Here is a 17,813-nt window from a genome sequence, read left to right as displayed (position 1 = left end):
GTAGTTTACCTCATTACTTGTCAGGTCAATGTAAACAAGTGCTAAGTGTCTGTTTGGGTTTCTGTGTCTGAGTGTGTTTCTTTGCATGTCTGCTAGAGTGTCTATATGTGAATCCTTATGTGTGAGTGTGTTTGTGTGTTTCAGTGTATGAGTGTGTCTGTGTGTGTGTGTGTGTATGTTACTACCTTTACAACATTTCCAAGTTTAAATAGACAATTAAGAATAAAGTGCATATACATTTTAGTCACTTGGTCAAAAATTGCACATGTTAAAGGAGGGGGGGGGGCCCTGATCAATGGTTGAGTCAGGGGCCCCAAAATTCTAGTGGCGGCCCTGAATGTCTAGAATATCATGAGAGATCTCACAGTGCTGGAGGGTTCCGCCCCTTTTCTTTAAGCATTCTGTGAGTTCAACCCCTGGGAAGTCTACACTGCAAGTTCGCTCCAAGCAGGAGATTTTTTTTTTAAATCATGAGGCCAAGAGAGAGCATAGCATGTTAAAAAGCCTTCTAATTTACGTCTTTCTCTTGGTATCCTTTGTTGAAGGAGCAGCATTGCACTATTTAGAGCTAACTGAAATCATTGGTTGACTCAATGACAATAGACATATATGTGTAGTCACCAATCAGCAGCCATCTACCAGTAGGGCATTGCTGCTCCTGAGTCTACCTAGGCATGCTTTTTAACAAAGGATACTAAGTGAACAAAGCAAATTAGATCAAAGAGGTAAAGTGGAAAGTAGTTTAAACCCATGCTCTTTCTGAATCACAAAAGTTTCATTTTTCATTTACTGCCCCTTTAAATCATATTTTTTCCAGCATCATATTAGAATGGTAAAACAAATAAGATGTTATTTTCTGTGCAGATAACAGATTTATCACTGTGCATTATGATTCATTTGTGCAATGTAAAATGTGATGAAAACCTGAACACATGGCCATTTGATCTATGGGAATTTAAGCCTAATTTATTTAATGCAGCAAAGAATGTAACTAAATGACTGTATTGTCCATTGTGAGAAGTACATTAAATAGTCTTGTATTGGTAAATAAATCAGAAGTTTCCCACTGTACCAAACACATCAATTGGTAATAATAATAAATCTTGCACAGCTGAAGCATTTTATTCATTCATTATTGTGTTGAAATCCTTGTTACTGAACACTGGCCCTTTCGTACAAGGCCAACCCAGGGCCCCATCCGATATGCAGCGTCGCCCGCAAAAGCCGGCGACGCCAGTTCTTGCACATTTTTGGTATCACATATACGGCGTAGCATACAAGTTATGCGCGTATATTTCAGCCTTCGCCCGTATTTTTTTTACCCATAGACTAACATAGAAAAGACGCGCAATTTGGTATCCAATATACAGCGTAAGGATTTACGCATGCAGAATTCAGAAAATCTACTCCATTCTCATCTCGCCACAAATTGCAGGTGCAGCAACCCTTGCACTGACTTAAAAACCAACGTAACTCTCTGAAGGCCTAACAAACGTATGCTCAATCACATACATATCAGCCGCTTGATCTCAAACAGAAACTTCTTCTAAGCATTTATTATTCCTGCCCCTGCACGTGTGTCAAACCACACAAACAGCACAACCTCTCAACAGGAAGCCTAAAAAGCCCGCCAATGCACATCCTCATTAGCCACCATGCTTTCCATAGAGAGGCAGCATCATGGGGCACAAGGGGTGCATCATGGGGCCCAAGGGGTGCTAGAAGCCCTACAAGCCCCTGTTGTTCTGTCTACACATGCTGATTCTATAGTTGCTGCTGAGGTCCCTGGTCATGGTGCTGCCCCTGCTGCAGTTGGTCATAGAATTACATACTGCGGATATCCACTGCATGTAAGTGAAACTACTACATCCCACCACCCTTCCCTTAACCACCTTAATTACTGAAAATATCTCATTTGTTTAATTCATGTTTAGGTCACTATGATTTATTGACTATCATTAAGAAGAATGAAAATGGATGTTTATACCTTATATTCACACCTTCTGTAAATACATTATTATTTATATATATATATACCCATGCCATGTGTCAATTTCTATTGGATGTGAGAAACCTTGATTTATATCTTATAAGTGAATATTACTATATGTACCCTTCATACACAACTATGTGATGTGGTTTATAGAACATGAATATGTCATAAACATGATAATATTACCTTTTTTGGGCCATTTCCACACAGGCCTTATTATATGTTTTAACAATATTAGTGTACTAAAACACACCTCACATGGATGTGGATGACAATTATATGGTAAATAACAGAGGACAAGATTTATGGTGAACTATAAGAATATTTATTTCTTTTTAGGCTTCTTGGATGAGGGGGCTGAGGTGACTGTAGTGGATTTCCTTGTTCTGGTTTGAGAAGATTCAGATGTTTCTGCTGGAGTGCTGGCCACAGATGATAGGCTGGAGGCAGTGTCCTGCTGGTGTGTAAAGTGCTCAACCAACACACCCAAGAGTTGATTTTGTTCCCGCCATCTATTGTCCATCTGCATCTGCATATCAGACAGAATTCGCATCATCTGTGACTGGTTTTGAACAATTCCACTTAATGATGCTGCGATGTCCCTCTGCAGCTCTATGCTACGCTTGTGTAACCTCTCTTGGCTCCTGTGAAACCTCTCTTGGCCTCTTTGTCTGCTCTCGCAGCTTGTTATGAGCCTCCTCTGGAGTGCAATGTATTCCTCACCCAGGTGAGAATACAATGCATACCACAGGCTCTTGAGCAGCAGGGCTTCTAGGTGCTTGAGGTGCAGGTTCCGCTGCATCTGCTGGTGCTTGTGGGACATCTTCAGCTGCATCTGCAGGTGCTTGTGGGACATCTTCAGCTGCATCTGCAGGTGCTTGTGGGACATCTTCAGCTGCATCTGCAGGTGCTTGTGGGACATCTTCAGCTGCATCTGCAGGTGCTTGAGTACTTTCAGCTATATGTTCATCTGCAGATGGTGGAGCTATTCCAAGTGAAGAGGATGGTGGAGCCCTCCCAAGTGAAGAGGATGGTGGAGCTCTCCCAAGTGAAGAGGATGGTGGAGCTCTCCCAAGTGAAGAGGATGGTGGAGTTCTCAGGGTGTATTGATAGTCACACTGATGACCAGTGTGTGACCACTCAGCCTGTCCAGTTGGCACTTCTTGTGACATACCATGTGTGTAAAAGCCATGACTGCCCTGAGATTGTGTTGGGGGGTAAATACATGGACCCTTTGTGGCTGTCTTGCCTCCCCCTCAAAGCCAAAAGAAGAATATTCCTCTGGCCAGGAATCTTGCCAGGGGTCATATGTCAATGGTGGTGGCATCACTTCCGGGTCCTCAACTGAAGCCATCCAACCCTGCTCATGCCTGGGAGCATAATGTTCATGTGGTTGCCTGAAGACTGGTGGTGGTGGCTGCATGCCTGTGCCTGGTGGTGGTGGTGGAGGTGGCGGCATGCCTGTTTGCATCCTCGTAACAGGAGGTTCTGTGGAGGAGTCAAATGATGAGAGGGATTAGTACAGTCATATATATGTCCATGTGGGCATACAATGTACATTGATACATGCTAGGGCCTATACTGATTCTCATGTCAAACTCTATAACATGCAGGTGCACATTGTGATTTGTGATATGAGGGATTTTAATATGTGCAGTATACAGGTATGTGTTTCATACAATAGTTATGTGTACAAGTCAATGATGTAAAAAATGTGTTCTTTAAGTGACACTATGGTCACACAATTTACTTTAGCCTGATGTAAGCACAGAACCTGCTTTCTGAGCTAAAAGTATTGTGATGGCTATAGTGTCCCTTTACTGAAAACTCTACATGTGGCTTGTGCCTGTGTTACTCTGAGACATGTTAGTATTGCACTATTCCACCTCATATCATGAATTGCATTGTGTTAAGTAGCATTAATGTCAAATATAATTGTAGATGTTTTTGTTAGTAGGCCAAATACCATGCTCCTCCTTGTGTACATGAATGTGTGACATTAAATGATGTTATATCTCAAATACATATAATACTGGTGTGTGGGATGTTACTCACCAGCATGATGTGCTGTGGTTGCAGCCCCTGAGTCACGAGCCCCTGGAAGTCCACGGACTGCTGTGATACTCAGGGACCTGCGTATCATCTCCTGCCAGGTGTTGTATTTTATGTCCAGGGGTGGACCACCGCCTGTTCTCCTCTGGTGTATAGCTTCCTGCCCCATCTTTTCTTTCACAAGCCTCTCGCAGTCATTCCACCACTTTTTAAGGCCCTCAACAGTCCTCCTCTGCGGGGCCACACTGTTGACGGCATCCTCTACCGCCAACCATGCTGTTTTACGCCTTTTGGCACTGCCTTTGCCCTTCTCCTGGCCAAAGACGGCACTGTGATTGTCCATGATGGCCTGAACTAGGGCAACATTTTCAGCGAATGAGAAGATTGGATGTCTCATCCTCTCATCCTCTGTGGATACCTGGCTTGCTCCCTGTGATGTCCCTGGTGTGGGTTCCTCCCTATCCTCTCCCTCCTCCCCCCTTCTGTCCCCATGTGCACCCTCTGTCCCTCTTCTAGATGTGTCTGGTCTCTGGGGCTCTCGGGCATCTCCCCTCCCATCATCCCTTCTAGCTCTCCCTCTCTCCACTCCACTTACTCCCTGACGGGGACCCCACTGCTCCTCCTGTCCTCTACAATACTCTTCTCCCTGCCACTCCTCTCCCCTCCTTCCCTCCGCCCTACCTCTCCCTGCCATCCTCACACTACACACACTCACACACTCACACTCACTCCCAGTTCAATCACACACAATCACAACCAAACACTCAGTCTATCACACTGTAAAATTGAAATAAAATGTGTGAGGTGTTAGAAAAAAAAGTGTTGTGTATTTTATATATGTATGTATGCAATATGTGTGCAATATGTAACAATATGTGTAAGTGTACAAGCTTAATCAACCAACAATGCGACCTAACTAACTCCTCTGTTTGCGCCTCTCTCTCTACTCTGACTAATCCTCCACTTCACTGTAGTGTGCTGTAGCTCAACGAACCATCCAAACACACTGAAGAAAATGGCGGCTGCGCATGGGTTTATATATGACTTTTGAATAGCGTAATTACGTGTCGCATTTTTAGATGGAGTCGCGGTTCATTTTTACGAGTGTTAGCCTAATTTGCATAAAACTACTACTTTATTGAGACTTTATGTGGACAAAATACAGGCGTAAGTTACTTGCGATGACTAAAATGTGTATTTGCGCACTTTTCGTAAGATCGCCAGTTTGTCCTACTTACGCCAGTTTAGCATCTAATGGCGCAGTATATGTAATACCCCGATGTGTGAGGTGAAATTATGGGCGGCACGGGTTCCCTCACTTGCGTCGAAAACTACACCGTATATCGGATCGCACCCCCCAGTATCTACTACATTTGAAACTATTTATGTTAAAGCTGCTGTTGTGTTTTATTGCCTTTGGTTAATACCATCCACTGCCCAGTGTGCACGTGCCACAAGCTTATTTAGGCAATTTTTAGTCATTACTGCTATAATGAGATCTTTCTTTAATTACCCACAAGAAATTACATCATATATAGTTTTTTTTGTAAAATAAAAAATACCTAAAACTTTTAGCTTGCATTCATTGCAGTGATTACCCAACTCCTTGTCCGGACTACCTGTAGGATGATTATAGAAAGGTGAGATGGGAATACTGTTCCCCATATAATTCTATATGAATTATAATGGGGGGAAAATCTCTTGATCAGTACATTGGGGGACCAGTTAACACTTTATTATTGTTTTATATGTATCTGTCCAGGAAAGTGGTTAATATTGCTATGTTTATATACAGGGGTTAACAATTGCCCTCTGTGTTTTGCAGAAAGGGGTTAGTTACTGCTAAGGATGAATAATATATAATTGGTGATGCAGAGTTGTCAAGACCTTAGCATACCAATGGTTCTGATGGGTATAGAATAAGCAATAAAGGTCTGCTTTATATATATCAATTTCATTTGATTCATTCAAACAGAAATATTCACAAAGGTTTGATTACATTTGTATTTCTGAAGGTTTTGTAGTTCAAAAAAGCCTAACTCAGAATATCATGCGCGATAAGGTATTCCACCATAGAAGTCATTGGAGCAAATAAAGTGGGAAAATATCCTATTCACGGGCAAACCCAATTGCATATTCTCAAGTGCGCTAACCCGACATGAAAATATGAACATTTCACATTCCAATGTTTTGCACATAAAAGAATATGTTCTATTTATTCACAAATACATATTTCATCATATATCTGATGGTATTTTGGTACAATATATATCTATACCTTTCTGGGGAAAAAGCAAGCAGGATTCTTGCCTAGATGTGCTAATTTCCTATGCAAATATTTACATTGATTTAATTTTGAGACATGGAGGATTTTCATTTCAGTTTTTTATCTCCCCCCATAATTTTAATGAATTTTGGTTTAACCTTGAAAATAGTTTTATCAATGCAGCAACCAGAAATCTATCTCCTACTGATGAGTTCCAAATAGAACGAAACAGGCTGTCTAGGAGTGATTTCTGATTTGCTGCTATAATCCCGTTAAAAGGATAGCTGTGTTAAAACAATATTTGTGAAGCAAAAAAACTGAGAATTTGCATATCTAATTTGCATAACTTACCCAGAATTCTCTTGTGCATTGGTAACATTGTATATGAGTTATTTCTGGGGGAAAAGCAAGCGGGGATTCTTGCCTAGATGTGCTAATTTCCTATGCAAATATTTACATTGATTTAATTTTGAGACATGGAGGATTTTAATTTGTTTTTTATCTCCCCTCATAATTTTAATGAATTTTGGGTTAACCTTGAAAATAGCTTTATCAATGCAGCAACCAGAAATCTATCTCCTACTGATGAGTTCCAAATAGAATGAAACAGGCTGTCTAGGAGTGATTTCTGATTTGCTGCTATAATCCTGTTAAAAGGATAGCTGTGTTAAAACAGTATTTTTGAAGCAAAAAAACTGAGAATTTGCATAACTTACCCAGAATTCTCGTTTGCATTGGTAACATTGTATATGAGTTATTTCTGGGGAAAAAGCAAGCGGGGATTCTTGCCTAGACGTGCTAATTTCCTATACAAATATTTACATTGATATATATATATATATATATTTATATATATATATATATATATATATATATATACATATATATATATATATAAAAACACAGAAGGGGACTGCACTCTCAGACCAGACTGGGTACACATCCAATGACCCTGCAACATGCACAGTCCTGGGTGCACAATAGCACTCTCAGAGAGTCACAGGCAGTTAGCCCCAGACAGGTCTGGGTGCAAGGCCCATAGGGAAATTACAAAACAAATTAACCCAGCACACAGAGAAAGTCCAGCACTCACAAGCTCTCAGCTAAGATTAAAAGCAAAAATGGAAGAGTTAGTTACCGCATCTGGTCAAATGGGATAAGCCCAGGTACCACTTCAAGGTCTCTTCCAAAACCTGAGTCCCTAAACAACCACACAATGCAAGCTCTCAATCCAACAAACTGGGAACAAGTGAAGGATGCACAGGCTTATGTAATCACCCTAGACATATACAAACACGGCAGGGGACTGAACTCTCAGACCGGACTGGGTACACATGCCATGACCCTACAACATTCACAGCCCTGGGTGCACAATAGCACTCTCAGGAAGCTGCACTGTCTCCAGAGTGACAGAAAGTTAACCCCAGACAGGTCTAGGTGTAAGACCCATAGGGAAAATTACAAAACAAATTAATACAGCACACAGAGAGTATTTGGCCAGATGTGGTAACTAATACTTCCATTTTTGCTTTTAATCTTAGCTGAGAGCTTGTAAGTGAGTGCTGGACATTCTCTGTGTGCTGTATATATATATATATTTGTATACTTTTCATTAGATGTTGTTATTATGAGTGAAATTGAAATTTGTAATGTATTTGTGATGTGTTTTGTGACACCTTTTTGTTTTGTAAAACAGTTTACCAAAGCTCTAAGGTTGGGCTAACCAGACGCGCGTTCATTTAAGTTGAGCTTAAGCAATCGCATTTACTTTCAACTTGTAATATGAATGAAAAACCCAACCCATGCAAACACCCGCGATAAACCCCTTTTCTCGGATGTGCAACAGTTAGTGAGCCACTCATACTCTAGCTCGAAATATGGTCCTGCATAATTGGTTGTGTACAAAGCTTTTTCCCCTTTTTTTTATAGATTTAGATAATAATTTAATGTTTCAGGGTTGCATTGCACCAAATTTCTTAATAATAATGAGGAGAAAAAGAGAAATGAAAAAGAGGGGAGAGAGTAAGAGAGAATGAAGCAGAGAAAGAGAGTGGGGACATGGTGAGAAAGGAAGGGTAGAGAGAATAGAGAGTATAAGAAATGTTGTTAGCAAAGGCGTTAAACAGCCGTGTCTGGCTGTGAGCTGTAGGGAGGGAGCCAACAAGTAACTTGATGATAACCAGACTACATGCAGCCAAATCTCCCTATTACATGTTCATTGGCGTCTGTTAATTCCTGCCTTCTGATTACACTGAGGCTGAAACCACCACGCTGGGGAATGCAGAAGGGGGGGGGGGGCAATGGAAGAGATATTGTGTTTGTGTGTAGGCTGTGAAGGTTAGAATATCTGGGAGTGCCAGGAGAAGGGTGGGCAGGGATAATATACAACTGAAAAATAACTGTCTCAGAGACAAAAAAAAACATTAAAAAAAACACCACACACTTTTTCTATGATCCTATGAGAGGCCCCACCATGAGCTAGGCCTTAGGCAGATAATTATTTAAATGAACACTATGGGGCCCATTTATTAAGCTCCGTATGGAGCTTGAGGGTCTGTGCAGTCTAAAGACTGCTGCTCCAAAACCCTGTCTGCCTGCTCTGAGCAGGCGGACAGACATTGCCTCAATTCAACCCAATCAAGTACGATCAGGTTAATTGACATCTCCCTGCTGGCGGCCAATTGGCCGCAAATCTGCAGGGGGCGGAGTTTCACCAGCAGCTCACAAGAGCTGCTGGGGCAATGCTGAATACGGAGAGCGTATTGCTCTCTGCATTCAGCGACGTCTGGCGGACCTGATCCGCATTGCCGGATCAGGTCCGCTAGACCTTTGATAAATATCCCCCTATGCCTATCTATGAGGTAAGACAGTCCAAATGGTACAGCACTGAGATAACAAGGTGGTGCAAGCTGTAAGGGTACCACACAAAACCCTTAAAATAGTAACACAGTCCAAAGAATTCAGCAGCACTTACCACTATGTAGAAAATTCCATCTTTATTGGGATATTTCGAAGTAAAAAAGACAACGTTTCGGACCTCTAGTCCTTAGTCATGTCAGTACATAAATGTAGGTAACACACCTTAATATAGGGATAGGGGTTAAGAACCACACCTACTTAATTAACAATTCACCTGTGCATACACACACATTTTTCTACAGTGTTACTTGTCCTAGAGGAGGATGCGCCAACTAGTGATAGATATATAGTAATACATATTTAAAAAAATAACTATTACATATTGTTGCAAAAATAACAACAATTACAGAGTATTAGATACAGAGACTAATCCTATTGAAATATTTACAAAAAAACAGATAAATCATATTCTTTATTCATACCAACAGGTGCCATGGTTTCCAATTTATTAATCCAGAATACTTCCTTCTGTTTTAAAAAAAGCTCCCTATTACCACCCCTTCTGGGTGAACTGATCTGGTCAATTATTTGAAACCTAAGTTGACATACCCTATGTCCTGCCTGAACAAAGTGTTCTGCTACTGGATTTTTTATTTTGCCATTTCTGATGTCAGATTTGTGTTCACATATCCTATCACGGACCATCCTAGTGGTCTCCCCGATGTAACTCCGCCCACATGGGCATTTAATCATATAAATGGCAAATGTGGTTCTACATGTGAATAAACCCCTGATGTTATATTTCTTGCCTGTACGTGGATGATAGAAAAATTTACCCTTCACCATACTATTACAACTAGCGCAGCCTAAACATGGGTAACATCCCATATTTTTATCTGTAATATAGCTCTGCACTTCAGTTTTAGCAGTACCTATATCGGCCCTGATTAGCCTATCTCTAAGATTCTTACTTCTCTTATAGGCCGGCATGAATCCTGACTGAAACTCAGTTACATGAGGGTTACATTGGCTCAATATGTGCCAGTGTCTCCTAAGAATAGAATTAATGTTACTGCTTAATGAGTTAAACTTTGTAACAAAGACAACACGGTTTTGTTTCATCTTAACTTTAGGTTTTGTTGTCTCAAGCAAGCTGTTACGTGACACTGTTGCCACTTCTTCAATTTCTTTGTTAACTAAATCACTAGGGTAACCCCTCACCGTAAATTTGTCACCCATTTGGTTCAATCTCTGTCTCACAAATTTGTCCTCTGACACAATTCTTCTCACTCTCAAGAGTTGACTGCGAGGTAAAGACCTTTTAAGGGATTCTGGGTGAAAGCTATCAAAGTGAAGCAGGCTGTTTTTGTCAGTAGGCTTAGTAAACAGATCTGTTCCAAAACTATTGCCTAATTTATAGACTTTAGTGTCAAGAAATTCAATACTTTCCTCACTGTGCTTTAGTGTAAACTTAATATGTGTAGTTGCACTATTCAGCTGATTAACAAACTCCCATAAGGATCCAATGTCGCCCAACCACACTCCAAATATATCATCTATGTAGCGCCACCAAGTGGCGCCACATAGAATGAAGAGATTGTTCTCAAAGACAAATCTCTCCTCAAAGATGTTCATAAATATATTTGCGTATGTTGGGGCGACATTGGATCCCATGGCCGTACCCTGTCTCTGAATGTAAAATTCATCTTGAAACAGAAAATAATTACACCTAAGCACAATTTCAAGAAGTTCCAGAACAAAATCAATTTGGCAACTATTGAACGTGCTGTATTGTTGCAACACTTTTTTTACTGCTCCTATACCAGATGCATGTGTTATAGAAGTGTATAGACTTGATACATCTAGAGTATATAAGATACTTTTCTCAGTTGCAATGTTTAAATCATTTAATTTAACCAAAAAATTACTGGTATCTTTAATATAAGAGTTAGATAATTCTACAAAAGGTCTTAAAATGTGATCGAGATAGATAGAGATGTTAGAACACACAGAATTCATGCTGGAAATAATAGGTCGCCCTGGGGGGGCCTGTAAATTTTTATGGACCTTAGGTAAGGTATATAGTACTGGTGTTTGTGCATGTTCACGAGATAGGAACATAATTTCCTTTTTACCAATGATGCCATTTTTAAAGGCAAATAAAACCTTTTGATTAATTTCCTTTTCAATATTAAAAATAGGATTATATGGTAAACATTGGTAAACCTCGTTATCAGATAATTGGGACTTAATTTCTTTCACATAGTAATCTTTATCAAGAAGAACTGTTGCTCCGCCCTTATCTGCAGATTTCAAAATAACATTTTTGTTCATTTGCAAAGATTTTAAAGCTTCTATAGACCTATTATCCAAATGGCCCTTATTCTGACCCTGAATGGCTGCATATTTATTAACCTTTGTCTTTTTTAGTACCTTATGTTGTAAATTTTTTACATCATCTAATACCAATTTTGAAAAGATGTCAATACTACTATCATAATTAGCTGGCATGTATTTACTTTTAACCTTAAGACCAAGATTTTTAAGATGTAACTCACTAGAATTTACTCCAGCATTATCAGATCTATCACCATAACCATCATTGGAAAACATAGATTTTAATTTTAATGTCCTAAAAAATTTGAACAAATCTTTCTCTATCTCAAAAAAATCACATTTGGAAAAAGGGCAAAAAGAAAGTCCACGTTGTAATAATGAAGATTCAGTCTCTGTAATCTGTACCTTTGATAAATTTAAAACTAGTGATTCACCCTTGCTCTCCGTCTGTTCCGATTGCTCCTTCAGGGTGCCATGCCTGTGTCTCCGACCCCCACGTCTGATCCTGCGTCTGTCTCCGAGTCCCCCGTTAAGGACCCCAAATCCTGGCTCGTATTCGGTGTTCCGCCATGTCGGCGTCTGTTGTATCTCCGTCTCCGATAACCGGAAGTACCTCTGACGTCATTTCCGGTCCGTTCCGATCTCCAACGATACACTGTCCCCAGTGAATAATCTTCCTCATTGCGAAGGAACTTGGTACGTTTCCGTGCTTCCAGCACAGAGCGGAGTTCAGCCACAGCTTTATTAGTTGTCTCCATCAATTTATTTAGATCGTCCATCTTTAAGCTTGCCTTTAATTCTAATTCAAGTTTTAACAATTCAGACTGCTGTGTGTCAATTTCTTTTTGTAAACAGTCCACAGTTAAGACCATCAGATCAAATGAACATTTGTTCAAAATATACTCAAATTTCTCACAGTATTCAGCATTATTAAGCATAAGAGTTGGTCTCACATTCATCCTTAGGCCACGGGGAATGCGCCCCACTCTGTGATATTCGGCCAGTGTAGTAGAGTGTAATTCCCAGGCAAGTTTTTTTCGGGACACCTTATCAAACTGTTTGGAGGAAACTTCCACAGGCAGAGTTTTTGGAAAGTCTCTGGAACCACGGGCAAGGGTGGTAATCCGTGCAGCCTCCATCTCAGTGTAGGCAAACATCTTCGAATGTATATCTCCATGATTCGTGACTAAGTCGGTCACTGTATCCATAGTATCAAGTGCAAATTACCAGTGTGGTAATAATATAACACAGTCCAAATGGTACAGCACTGAGATAAAAAGGTGGTGCAAGCTGTAAGGGTACCACACAAAACCCTTAAAATAGTAACACAGTCCAAAGAATTCAGCAGCACTCACCACTATGTAGAAAATTCCATCTTTATTGGGATATTTCGAAGTAAAAAAGACAACGTTTCGGACCTCTAGTCCTTAGTCATGTCAGTACATAAATGTAGGTAACACACCTTAATATAGGGATAGGGGTTAAGAACCACACCTACTTAATTAACAATTCACCTGTGCATACACACTTCATTATTACAACGTGGACTTTCTTTTTGCCCTTTTTCCAAATGTGATTTTTTTGAGATAGAGAAAGATTTGTTCAAATTTTTTAGGACATTAAAATTAAAATCTATGTTTTCCAATGATGGTTATGGTGATAGATCTGATAATGCTGGAGTAAATTCTAGTGAGTTACATCTTAAAAATCTTGGTCTTAAGGTTAAAAGTAAATACATGCCAGCTAATTATGATAGTAGTATTGACATCTTTTCAAAATTGGTATTAGATGATGTAAAAAATTTACAACATAAGGTACTAAAAAAGACAAAGGTTAATAAATATGCAGCCATTCAGGGTCAGAATAAGGGCCATTTGGATAATAGGTCTATAGAAGCTTTAAAATCTTTGCAAATGAACAAAAATGTTATTTTGAAATCTGCAGATAAGGGCGGAGCAACAGTTCTTCTTGATAAAGATTACTATGTGAAAGAAATTAAGTCCCAATTATCTGATAACGAGGTTTACCAATGTTTACCATATAATCCTATTTTTAATATCGAAAAGGAAATTAATCAAAAGGTTTTATTTGCCTTTAAAAATGGCATCATTGGTAAAAAGGAAATTATGTTCCTATCTCGTGAACATGCACAAACACCAGTACTATATACCTTACCTAAGGTCCATAAAAATTTACAGGCCCCCCCAGGGCGACCTATTATTTCCAGCATGAATTCTGTGTGTTCTAACATCTCTATCTATCTCGATCACATTTTAAGACCTTTTGTAGAATTATCTAACTCTTATATTAAAGATACCAGTAATTTTTTGGTTAAATTAAATGATTTAAACATTGCAACTGAGAAAAGTATCTTATATACTCTAGATGTATCAAGTCTATACACTTCTATAACACATGCATCTGGTATAGGAGCAGTAAAAAAAGTGTTGCAACAATACAGCACGTTCAATAGTTGTCAAATTGATTTTGTTCTGGAACTTCTTGAAATTGTGCTTAGGTGTAATTATTTTCTGTTTCAAGATGAATTTTACATTCAGAGACAGGGTACGGCCATGGGATCCAATGTCGCCCCAACATACGCAAATATATTTATGAACATCTTTGAGGAGAGATTTGTCTTTGAGAACAATCTCTTCATTCTATGTGGCGCCACTTGGTGGCGCTACATAGATGATATATTTGGAGTGTGGTTGGGCGACATTGGATCCTTATGGGAGTTTGTTAATCAGCTGAATAGTGCAACTACACATATTAAGTTTACACTAAAGCACAGTGAGGAAAGTATTGAATTTCTTGACACTAAAGTCTATAAATTAGGCAATAGTTTTGGAACAGATCTGTTTACTAAGCCTACTGACAAAAACAGCCTGCTTCACTTTGATAGCTTTCACCCAGAATCCCTTAAAAGGTCTTTACCTCGCAGTCAACTCTTGAGAGTGAGAAGAATTGTGTCAGAGGACAAATTTGTGAGACAGAGATTGAACCAAATGGGTGACAAATTTACGGTGAGGGGTTACCCTAGTGATTTAGTTAACAAAGAAATTGAAGAAGTGGCAACAGTGTCACGTAACAGCTTGCTTGAGACAACAAAACCTAAAGTTAAGATGAAACAAAACCGTGTTGTCTTTGTTACAAAGTTTAACTCATTAAGCAGTAACATTAATTCTATTCTTAGGAGACACTGGCACATATTGAGCCAATGTAACCCTCATGTAACTGAGTTTCAGTCAGGATTCATGCCGGCCTATAAGAGAAGTAAGAATCTTAGAGATAGGCTAATCAGGGCCGATATAGGTACTGCTAAAACTGAAGTGCAGAGCTATATTACAGATAAAAATATGGGATGTTACCCATGTTTAGGCTGCGCTAGTTGTAATAGTATGGTGAAGGGTAAATTTTTCTATCATCCACGTACAGGCAAGAAATATAACATCAGGGGTTTATTCACATGTAGAACCACATTTGCCATTTATATGATTAAATGCCCATGTGGGCGGAGTTACATCGGGGAGACCACTAGGATGGTCCATGATAGGATATGTGAACACAAATCTGACATCAGAAATGGCAAAATAAAAAATCCAGTAGCAGAACACTTTGTTCAGGCAGGACATAGGGTATGTCAACTTAGGTTTCAAATAATTGACCAGATCAGTTCACCCAGAAGGGGTGGTAATAGGGAGCTTTTTTTAAAACAGAAGGAAGTATTCTGGATTAATAAATTGGAAACCATGGCACCTGTTGGTATGAATAAAGAATATGATTTATCTGTTTTTTTGTAAATATTTCAATAGGATTAGTCTCTGTATCTAATACTCTGTAATTGTTGTTATTTTTGCAACAATATGTAATAGTTATTTTTTTAAATATGTATTACTATATATCTATCACTAGTTGGCGCATCCTCCTCTAGGACAAGTAACACTGTAGAAAAATGTGTGTGTATGCACAGGTGAATTGTTAATTAAGTAGGTGTGGTTCTTAACCCCTATCCCTATATTAAGGTGTGTTACCTACATTTATGTATCTATGAGGTAAGCACATACAACCTATTCAAAATATCCTTTTAATTTTAACAGTGTTTCTTTGTCTCTTTCTATATTTGACAGAAAAAACAGAAAATCAAGCTCTATCAAAGAAAAGCAAAAATATTACATCAGACAAACAAACTCTACCTGCATCAGCTGCACCTCGTTTGCTTATAACAAAACCACTTGTTAAAATAAACCAATCTATCTCATCTGCCTATCAAAGAACGAATCCAGTGATCCAACAACCAGGAAGAGGGAGAGGAGAATACCGCCGCCGCTCATAAAATTTTGTTAAAATTTAACAAACTTTGTTAGATACTCTATTAAAAGACACAATCACAGAGGGAAAATAAGTGTAGCTTTCATGCGTGTATTAGTGTAGATTTACACAAAATCTGACTTATCAGTATGGGGAATGATAGAGATAGTAACATATGTTATATTATGCTACTCTCAAGCACTAACATAATTATATGCTCCTATTGATGAATACTAATAGCTTTATGTTTTATGTATATAGAAAAAAACATGTATTTCTTTCTTACTCTCATAAAACCAAATCAGTATTGGTAATATCAGTAAAAACCTCTCAGGAGTCTTAAAATACACTGCTCCGCTCTGTACTTTAGTCACTTTAATTGTTTACCTTTCTAAAATAGTTTTAGCAAGACGTCTGCTCCAACAGAGAATTAAGAAAAAACATTTTACACTTTCAGTAAAACAATCTCACTGCTGCAAAGACCCAACCTCCAACTGATCTTTGCATGGTTATTTCAACCTATGACCTTGTAAGTTTTCTGGCCATACTTGGAAGAGTTATGCTGCTTGCAAACTTTCAAATGGGACCGTGTACCAGTTACCATCACCTATACAGAGTGATTCTGCAGAAGCAGTCAGAATAGTCAGGAAGTTTTATAAGTTTACTGATCATCTTTAAAATGTTATCTGTCTATTGTAACCCGTGCTTAAAGGCTCATGAAACCCACATTTTTCTTTCATAATTTAGAAAGAGAATGTAATTTTAAACATCTTTCTAATTTACTTATATTATCTAATTTGTTTATTCTCTTGATATTGTTTGCTGAAAAGCATATCTAGATATGCTCAGTAGCTGCGGATTGGTTGCTGCACATAGAAGCCTGGTGTGATTGGCTCACCATGGGCATTGCTTTTTCTTCAACTAAGGATATCTAAAAAATTAAGCAAAATAAATAATAGAAGTAAATTGTAATGTTGTTTAAATTTCTATTCTCTATCTGAATCATGAAAGAAAGATTTTGGGTTTAGTGGCCCTTTAATCATAAGGGCCAGGGCTACTGTGGAATGAACCTTTGAAATCTGGTTTTGTTTTCCTTTTATTTTGGGATAATTGTTTTATTAATAGATCTGCATACATTCCACCATTTTATTTATTATTGAATATTTGCAAGGTTTTAAAGCTGTTTAACACTTTGTGGTAAAGTTGCTATGTTTGTATTATAGTTCTCAGTTCAGAAGAAGGATGTTGGGGAAATGGTTTATGACATCATAAAAGTAATTAAAATAATTTAGTAACCATGTTTTGTGTTCCCAGCACCCATAATTATGTGTTAGCAGATAATTGCTGAAAGTTTCACTTAAGCCTGCCTTGTTCCTTGTCCCTGATGCGGATAAGTGCATTTCAGTATTTGCTAAATTGCCTTTTGGTTGGGAAAAAAGTTTTGTTAATTGTTATTTAGTATAAAATATTATGCTTGATTTGATGTTTTTTGTTTTAATAAATGTGAGGTCTATCATTATTAGTATGAGATGTATTGTTGTATTGCTGGCCCCTTCAATCTCCTGGTAGGCTCATGTTCCTGCATTGATGTGTTTTGCAGATATTCTTGAGTTGACATCCCTTCTGGAATCAACATTACAATAAATATTACCCAAATGTGTTAATCATTGTGCTTACATGAGCCCATAGTTTCATATCTTGGAGCATTTCCATGAAGCATAACTATAAATCCATGCACACTATTTCCCCTTGTTATGCTGTGGCTCTTAAAGAGCATAAATACAATGCCCCTATACTTTCTTAATCAGGCTTATGGTTCTTCTCCCTCTAGGTATAGGAGGAAGAAGCATACCATCTTCATTTAAAATTTAGGGCAGAAATATTATCTTTTGTTGGGTATATTGGGTATGTAAATACATTTATGCTATAACTAAATTGAGGTTCAGTTTCATCTGTTGTTCCTGGCCTGCTTTTGTATGGGTTTAACCTTGATTA

The 17,813-nt window shown here is 38.6% G+C and overlaps 1 protein-coding gene across 1 annotated transcript in view; it reads left to right on the top strand.

Moving 5' to 3' along the window:
* The window catches only part of LOC128647193 (transmembrane channel-like protein 2-A), a 306,013-nt gene extending 289,298 nt beyond the window's left edge, over positions 1 to 16,715 (top strand). The window contains exon 19 of the mRNA XM_053699975.1: positions 15,638 to 16,715. Coding sequence (XP_053555950.1) covers positions 15,638 to 15,843 — 206 coding nt within the window. The 3' untranslated portion in view covers positions 15,844 to 16,715. The remainder of the gene's footprint in view (positions 1 to 15,637) is intronic.
* The last annotated feature ends 1,098 nt before the right edge of the window (positions 16,716 to 17,813 follow it).

The sequence above is a fragment of the Bombina bombina genome, chromosome 2 (assembly GCF_027579735.1).
Source record: "Bombina bombina isolate aBomBom1 chromosome 2, aBomBom1.pri, whole genome shotgun sequence".
NCBI lineage: Eukaryota > Metazoa > Chordata > Amphibia > Anura > Bombinatoridae > Bombina > Bombina bombina.
The sequence above is the reverse complement of the archived record's forward strand: the minus strand, read 5'-3'. Positions and strand labels throughout refer to the sequence as shown.